At 38.9% G+C, this 9,341-nt stretch overlaps 2 protein-coding genes across 2 annotated transcripts in view; one reads left to right on the top strand and one right to left on the bottom strand.

The window, feature by feature from the left end:
• Positions 1 to 1,647, bottom strand: part of C922_00548 (hypothetical protein) — a gene marked incomplete at both ends in the record, with an annotated part of 1,832 nt that extends 185 nt beyond the window's left edge. The window contains one exon of the mRNA XM_008816164.1: positions 21 to 1,647. Coding sequence (XP_008814386.1) covers positions 21 to 1,647 — 1,627 coding nt within the window. The remainder of the gene's footprint in view (positions 1 to 20) is intronic.
• A 6,721-nt stretch (positions 1,648 to 8,368) lies between these two features.
• On the top strand, positions 8,369 to 8,899 carry C922_00547 (hypothetical protein; the record flags this gene model as incomplete). Its single annotated transcript, XM_008816163.1, has 2 exons — positions 8,369 to 8,497; positions 8,720 to 8,899. 2 exons carry the CDS (start codon positions 8,369 to 8,371, stop codon positions 8,897 to 8,899), a joined length of 309 nt encoding a protein of 102 aa, XP_008814385.1.
• Between the last annotated feature and the right edge of the window lie 442 nt (positions 8,900 to 9,341).

The following is a 9,341-nucleotide window of genomic DNA, read 5'->3' as shown; positions in this document are numbered from 1 at the left end:
GATTCCGTTCGAGTGGCTACCGTTGAAGTTTCCACGGATAACGCTGCTTCCCATGCCGTTCATGACATTGACGTACGTGTCACACAAGTTCCCATTGTATCCGTTCATGTAGAGCCCGTTGTTGGCATCTACTTCGTATGCATAGCTGCCACCGTTAGCGTCAATATATCCACCATCGGCATTATTCATGTATGGAGAGACGGCATAGTTGTTATTACTGCGGTTGTTATTTCCGTTGTTGCTGCCGCTGTTTCTGCTGCTGTTGCTGAAATTGTTGCCCCGCGCGTCGCTGTATCCATAAGACGCGGTGTTATAGGGCAGGTAGCTCTCCCCCGGAGTGCCCTCCTGGCTTTGGTGCAGATACCCATGCTGCTCATTGCCTTTCTCGTAATAATCATCCACGGAGTTATTCATAATTTCTTCTTCATTCTCCTTGAACGATTCGTTTCGCGGTCCATCTCGCATGGCCATATCGTCTCTTGCGTAGTTTGTCAAATAATTTCCGTCCCCATCGTAGGGATTGCTATTCATGTTATCCTGGCTAGCTGTATTCGTTTCATAATACATCGGTGCGTAGGTTTGAAAGTTCGTGCTGATGATCCCATTCGCGCTGTTACTATTCATGTGTCCACTCATGTGTCCATTCATGGATACCATATGACCCCCCTCGACATTTGGATCATCCATATGGTTACTTTCCCCGCTGTACATTTTGGACTTACTTAAAAAGTGGTTGTTCATAAAGTTCGGATTTTCATTCTGGGCGAAGTTGTTCGTTGCTTGGGCGCCTCCAAGTTTGCCTCCGTCGTTGGCCTCGTTTTCTCCGCTGATGCAGCTCATTCTGTGCATACCGTTTAGCCCGCTCATCCCGTTCACAACGCCCATATTACCGATAAAGCTCATCGTTTCCATGGGGCTCACTCCGTTGATGAAACCGGCATGATTGGTATCGCCCATTTGGCCCATTCCAACGCTTCCCAAGGAGCTATTCCCTATACTTACTCCGTAGCCGAAATTTTTGGGGGTCATCAATTTGCTCTGATTCGTTACAGTCCCATTCATACTGACGACACTCTTACCGTTTTCTGTGACGACACAGTCGTACGGTTTTGCTCCATAGCTATCCGTTCCGTTCGCTAATACGTAATTGTCTAAGGTGTCCATTTCATACTCATTCTTGGTAGAATTTTCATGGTTATCTTTATCCGCTAACAAGGCAGAGTTATAGTTATTCATTTCGTTCAAACTGTTTGGGTAATAATTTTCGTCTGACGAGTGGTTCGATTCCTGTGTTAGATTCCTGGGGTTGTCATTTTCTTCTCTCACGCTTAGGTAATGTTCTTCGTATTGCTCATCGTACTGTTCATCGTATTGTTGTTCGTAATTTTCCCCGTAATTTTCTTTGTAATTTTCCTCACAATTTTCCTCATAATGTCCAGCGTAATGTCTATCGAAATTTTCATCGTAATGTCTATCGAAATTTTCATCGTAATGTACATCGTAATTTTCCTCGTAATGTCCATCGTAATGATTCATTTCGTTGTTATATATGCCATTAGTCGCCTTGCAGACTTTGTAGTTCCCTTCCAAGTGTTGCTCTCCGCCGCAATTCTCCTTCATGCCTGAAATTTCCGCGTTGGTCTGCATTTTTCTCTCCGTTTCGAAAAGGTGGGCTAATGGGCTGTTCCTTCGCAGTGGCCTTTCCACCGAAGGGGACCTTCTTCCAAGGCGGTACGCACGTGTGTAAGTGTATATATATATCTATACACACGTGGCTATTTTTTTTTTCTTTCGCTTTGCTCTCCTCTGAGATGGGAATCCCTCGGTGTGGTGTAAATGAAAAAAAATCTAAAATTAACAAAAATTTATGCGTAAAGTAAATATGCTTCGTACCAGCGAAGCCATTAAAGGGGGAAAAAAGAAATAAAAAAAACAACCCACGCATTGGGAGGTACATCGAATTTATGGCTGCCCCAAGATTAGACACGTAAATTATACAACTACATTTGTTCATATAAATAATCCTCCCCCAAAAAAGAAAAAAGTAAAATATGTGAAAAGGATGTCATTGATCTCAATATGAATACATTTCTACGGAACACTAACAATACGGATAAGGCTTCCACTCCTTGCCAATGGGTGGAGTAGACACATGTTGTCGTAATAGGGAGATACAACATGGAGTGCATCCGAATCAAAAAAATGAGAAATACATAATATTAAAGCGACGGTAAAATCAATTTACACGCTGGGTATTTAAAAGAGGGGGAAGTAACGAAGATGAGGATGACGGTAAAGGCGAGGAACCGCTCACCGAAGCGAGTGAAACGGATCTACTTCTTAAATTAATTAGAATAAATAAAAAAAGAAATCATTACATGTCAAAGGGGGTGGAAAATCTCAAGAAAAACGCAACTAGAAGTTTATGTAAAGCAAAGATAGAGCCTTTTCACCGTACAACGGGAAAATAGCTATCACACGTAGATGCGCCGTGACAGTTGCATACATGTATGCACACTGTTACGGTTCACACATGGGGAAATGCAGACTCGTAACGTGCCACAGATGAGTGGTGTCCTTCAAAACAAGAATGGTGTACACTTGGGCGCAATTAAAAAAAGGTACGTATAGTACATGTATACGCACGTATAGAGATGAAAGAAAAAAGGGACGAGAAGGAATTACTTTACGTGAAACAAAAGGAGAATACAATGATGTAGGTACAAAGAAACGGGGGGGGGAAGGAGGAAAATCCCACAATTAAAGCTGATAAGTATATTCTTGCGCGCGGCAAAATTGTGTACATGGGGGGAAAGAAGAAGAAGAAAAAAAAAAAAACACATACATATGTAAACACGTACATATGCAAATACATACATGTGTAAATACTTACATGTGTAAACATATGCATATAAATATACACATAAGGAAACGGAAACGTTCGCATAAGCAAACAGAAACCTTTGCATAGGCAAACAGAAGCGTTCGCATACGCGAGGACAAATGCTCGCATAAGGAAACAAAAACGTTCGCATACGCGAGTGCTTAAATGTTCACACAAACATACACACTCGCAAATACACGCGTTAGCCCATGTCGTCTAACAAGCTGCCTCGTTTGGCAGTTACGCGCCACGGGAAAAGGTGCCTTCCAAAATAAACAAACGGGTAACGAGCCACAAAAGAAATATTAGCTATATAGATTTTTACATTGGGCAATTTGACTCTAAAATAAGAACGCCACTTCTTTTACTTTTTTTTTTTTTTTCTAACTAGGCATAACTGCTAAACGTGCCACGGCTATGTATGTGTACGTACATATCTAGGCCATACGCACGCGAAAAAAAAAAAAAGAGGAAAGAAAGAAGCAAAAAGTGTTATTCCCGATTTATGCGGAATTCGCTGAGACACAAATGGGGGTACAGATAAGTGCACATAAAGATGCTTGCAAAACAAAGTAAACGTTATGTAAAAATGAAACGGGGCCGCAATGCGAAATGGGCACCGAGGGAAGGAACATAATGGTTCCTGTAACGCAAAGAGAAAGTAACTCTTCACAATATTTTGACAAAACGAATACTTCAAAGTATGTCATTCGGCTATAGATAAGCACTTATGGATTGACAATTTTAATACACTTGGCACATTTCAAACTTTTCTCTGTTAGAGTGGGGCATACGGGCAGATGTGTGCGAAAATTCACGTCGCACTCTTTGGTGTATATAATTAGGGTGGAAGCACGGTGGGCTACGATGGGCGGTGTGCACGCATTCCCTCTGGCGCAGTTGTGCACTTAGGCAATTGCGTAGTTAGGCAATTCCTCAGTTACGCAGCTATGTATGCACTCTTTCGATTGCTACCCTCCACTCTCACGTACAGTCGCGTACGTATATAAACAAAGACACCGAACGCAAATAAACTTTTTGCCACAGATACGTCGTGGTGAAGTATCTCCGACGTAATGTCTTTTATCCCCAATTTGCTGGGCAAACGAAATGGATAAGGGGCCAAGAAAGGTAAGTATATCCTGAGGAATGCTACTTAACTATATGTTCTGACATAAAGTCTCAAATGTAAGTGCCCGTTTAGAGATATACGCCAAGTGCTTTTTGGTAATTTCTTCAGATTTTTTTTTTTTTTTTCTTGGGAGTATGGATGGAATGTTATAACTACTGTAGACTATAAAAGGTTGCATCATTGCAATTTAAACTGTGACATTTACATGTCCGTGTGCGTGTCTCACAAAGGCTGCAATCGCGTCATCCGGCTTACATGCAACACAGCGTGGGAAGGGCTGATTCGCTAGGCGGACCGCGCGCACACACGAAGGTGCGAAAATGGGTTGGCACAAAATATAAATATAAACAGACATGCAAGCATACAAGCAGGTACATACGCATACGTCATTAAAGGTTTTCAGAACGGGCCCTTTCCCAAACTGCAACGTGTAATTAGCGGCTTATTAGGGGCCTTTACAAACCGTTGCTGGGTTCCTGCAGCACCGAACTCTTCCGTCTCACGCAGGAGCTGCACAACACGGAGATGATGTACATATAAGATATGCGCAAAGCGGGGTAATTCGCGCAGAGGCGGATGGCAACATGAGAGCTGCTCTTCTGTATGCTTTTTACACCAAACGTCTTATGAAGGGTGAAAAAAAAAAAAAAAACTGAAATATAAAAAAAAAATGGGGCACATTTAGCATATCTTTTTCTAGTCTATTCTGAGCAAAATGTTAATGCTCACTGAAGGAGCAAAACGCTACAGAAGAGATATCTTCGAGGGACAAGGGGATTCGAAACGTAGATGTGTAACTACGCACACAACAGCATGTGTATAGGAAAGTCTGTACTTACGTCCATGTTCAAACCTGAATCATACATGCGCATACAGGTTATGTGAATTTGACGGCTAATTTCTGCACAAATGATTCTTATATTTTTCAAAAATCAGTGAAAAAAAAAAAAAAAGTGCAGACAAAACTTTCTCCCTAGCATATATCCTTCTCAGTCCTGTACTTTGCAAAGACGCACATGGAGAGGGACAAATAAATTATGCTGTTGCACAAATAGGGAAGGGGTTCACGTTTTACTTATTTGTTGTCGCTGATGTACTTTATTATTTACGCGGTGTATAAACGGGTGTGACCTTCTAACACGTAAAAATGGAGCTCCACACTTGGGCGTGGGTTGTTCATCTATTCGGTAATTATGATAGGCGATCATGCGACAAATTAGTGAAAAAATAAGTGAATAAATATGTAAATAAATGAATAGGTGAACGTGCATGCCGCCGAATAGTGTTATACATTTATGTTGCACCAACGTATGCTTCAATCACACTTTTTCAGCGACAGGGCATTCCACCTGTTAAAGAATTCGCAGTCACGACAAATCTGATAAATGCATGACTTAATAAACTCAATAATGCAAGTTATGATATGCTCTTCACGTACATTATTGTGAGGATTTCCCGTTTAATGGTTAGCACGGGAGAATATTTGTGAAAAAGGAAAAAAAAAAATCATGAATAAAACCGAAATTTTTCTGCGCTGAAATACAAAATTGGTTGTACTACGCATGCAGGGGCAAGCTGAATATGTAGGTAAGTATGTGCGTATATATGTGCAACATGTATGTGGTTATTTCTTTTGCGTATTTTCGATTTGGTTACATGCATGTGTTCAGGCGCCGATTCAGGTCTGTGCTCTTTCTTTTTTTTAATTTAAGCGTTACTGACCCGTCTATATGTACGACGAGTGGTTTACAAAAATACTCAGTCGTGCGCACCGCGTGTCTGCATGGGAAGATGTAGGTATAAATGTGTAGTCAATTAAAATTCGTGCATGCGGGTAACGGGTTACGCCACATAAACTGCGTCAGATGCTATCAGCTAGATTTCCTGCGAGGCATCGTTAAACGGCGCATTAAGGCGGCGTAGTGAAAAGGAAGCATACGTGCCACCTCTTTTAATTTAAAAAAAATAATATACCTTACGCAACTCAAAGCATCATAAACACAAAGCACGCATGCGAAATTGTTCAAAATGTGCGCTTATTTGGACGATACCCTCTTATAAACAAGGGAAGGAAATACTCAGCTATTCGAAAAAAAATGCTTGCTCGAAATGTGAAAATCATGCAGGGCCCATGCTCGTGCATATATGTAACTGCAGAAAGAGCCAAGTGTTGCATGACATATGGCATCATAAAGATGACAAAAGACAGGACAGGAAAGTAAATAAATAAAAGCGATTAGCCACAAAAAAAATGCTTTATAAATTGCATAAATGCATTTTTTTTTTCTCCCTTTTATGAATTTCGTAAAAAAATAAATGTGATATCAATCAGCACAAAAGAGGCAGGACTGGATCCTTTGATGGAAATACGGGTGATGGACAACGTAAAAAAAAAAAAAAAATTAAAGTTAAAAAATAAAAGGTAAAAAGTTAAAGTAAAACGTGTAAAGAAAAAATAAAAGCATACAACGTGTTATATCTTAAAATTTAATAATAAAAAACGTGTATGTGTAAAAATCATAGATAAAACCCCTTAAGGGGACTTAAATGGGAAAGTAAAGCCAAGGGATGAGTGATTCGTATGATGAATGGTGGATGGATTGACTAATGGGCGTGTCTTTTTTTTCCCGCCTTTTTTCAATACATACATGCGGTGACCACAAAGGTATATAAACAAAGGTACATAAAAATATCGCCGGGGAGGGAGCGGCTATGTAGGTAATACGTGTAAATACAAAAAAAGGGCCACAAATGGAATCGAGGGGCACAAATAGAATGAAGGCACACAAAGGTAGACATTCATATGAATATACATACATATAATCACATATACGTGCCCTGCACACATGTGAGCTGCGCACTTAAATAAACGGCATCCTTTATATAACTGTACTTAGAGTTATACAAAATACGCAATCGTTAAAGTTGCCAATATCTTTATGTAACTTTTCACTATAATAAGCAAAGGGAAAAGGTCCAATACATTAGTGAACAACACGATGTTTGTTTGAAACTCACCATAATTCACACATGTAAGGAAAGAAAGAAGGGAAAAAAAAAAAATTATAAATTATGAGTGCTATATAATAGGCAAAGCATTACAACTTGCTATTTTTCTCTTCCATAAATGTAGCGCGCGAAAAATGACTATACTACATAAAAACGTACAAAAAAAAAAAAAAAAAGAAATTAAATCTACAGCTAGAAAAAAAAATAGCTCAAATCGGCTATTAATGCTTGTCTATAAGACACTTTTGCTGTCTATTAAAAGAACGCAAAGCAGCATGTACAGCAACATGCGAATATGCGAGAAAATGTTCTTGTTCTCTCAGGGGATGTTTCACAAACTGCATATTTTGTTCTCTCTATTCACGCGCGTTTGTATACACACATGTGCATATGTATATTTATGTAACTTTAAATGCATGTATTTTTTTTTTCCTAATGCGCTTCGGTTTTGTGAAATTTTATTTCACGCATCTCATTTGAAGAGACAGTTATTACCTGCTCATGCCAAAAAAACGAAAAAAAAAATAAAAAAAAAAACAGACAGATAGATAGACAAATAGACAGACAGATAGGTAATGCCAGGTGGTAACAGGTGAAGGACCAAGACGCACACAGTCGTCCAAACTTCTAAGAAGCTTGATTACCAAAAAAAAAGTTCAATTTTTTAATTTTTGAACTTTACGGTTAACAGCTGATGTAAAGAGGGACACTTCCTCAGTCTGCATGCAATTCGTGGGTGTTAAATGCCAAAAAAAATAAAACAATAAAATATAGTATTATGTACTCAATAATACACTTACAAGGGGAGTTGTAATGATATTTCACTTTATAGTGTGAAAAAAAAAAGAAAAAAAAATGTGCTTTTTTTTGCTCCTTTCTGCCTTTGTCCCTAATAGCGCACACTCAAGCGGTGTACAGGGGCGCGCCAAAAGAGGCTGCTCCGTCTTCTTCGCCCTCGGCTTTTCCCGTTCCACTTTTCTCTTTTTGCTCCTGTCTGCTCGCCTCGCGAGTGCAATACAAGTCAATTTCGCATTGAACTCCCAGTGGCCCAAACAAAGTCACATATTTATATGTACCTTGTATGTTGACACATCATGTGCAGCTCGTATACACAGGTGTATGTTACCAGTGTATATGTAATGGCGGTGGCTGGAGAGATGGGGGGGGAATAAAGCCAAAGTGTACGAAAGAGACACTAAAAATATAGGGAAATGTGCAAAAAGTGCGTAAAATTTATGCCAAAAATGCAGGAAAAATATGCCAATCTTGTACAAAAAGGGTGTCAAAATGTACAAAGGTGCCAATGTACAAAAAGGGTGCCAGAAATATACAAAGTTGACAAAATGTACAAAGTAAGGGCCAAAATATACAAGGAAATGGCCAAAATATACAAAGAAAGGGCCAAAATATACAAAGAAAGGGCCAAAACGTACAAAAAAGGTTCCAAAATGTACAAAGAAGGGGCCAAAATTGTACGAAAAACGTGTAGGAAACGTACAAAAAAGGTTCCAAAATGTACAAAGAAGGGGCCAAAATTGTACGAAAAACGTGTAGGAAACATACAAAAGGGGTGCCAAAATGTACAAAGAAGGCGCCCAAATGTACGAAAAAACGTGCCAAAAATGTACCAAAAATATGTGAAAGATGTAGGAAAAATATACCAAAAATGTTGGAAAAATATACCAAAAATGTAGGAAGAATATACGAAAAATGTAGGGAAAATATACGAAAAATGTAGGAAAAATATACGAAACATACACAAAACATACACGAAACATAACGAAAGATGTGTGAAACAAGTACCGAAGGTAAGTGATCACAACAATAATATAGTCATACAAAAATATATGTCGCAGGTTCTGGTAGCCGTGTAGGCACTACTCCTGGCTGTTTGTCACATGCATGATTACATAAACACAAGCACGCTTATAATATAAACACATTATGTTACGTAGTGTATATATTGTTGTACTGTGTGCATTAAATTGCAAATGTATTGTAATGCATATGCAATTTTCAGGATGTCAAAAACATAAAATAATGTTATCATAAACAGAATGTGAAAAAGAAAGGATCGAATTGGATTTCACTCAGAGGAAAATTATTTGAGAAAAAAAAATGATCCTGTTACAAAAAAAAATATACACGCTTATACTTGAAGGAGGGAGAAAAAAAGCTAAGCACTGCGTTTATGTATTTATTCGTTCAATCGTTCGTTCAATCGTTCATTCAATCGTTCATTCAATCGTTCATTCAATCGTTCATTCAATCGTTCATTCAATCGTTCATTCAATCGTTCATTCAATCGTTCATTCA

Source organism: Plasmodium inui, assembly GCF_000524495.1.
Source record: "Plasmodium inui San Antonio 1 unplaced genomic scaffold supercont1.2, whole genome shotgun sequence".
Lineage (NCBI taxonomy): Eukaryota > Apicomplexa > Aconoidasida > Haemosporida > Plasmodiidae > Plasmodium > Plasmodium inui.
Note: the sequence above shows the minus strand (reverse complement) of the source record. Positions and strands in the feature narration are given on the sequence as shown.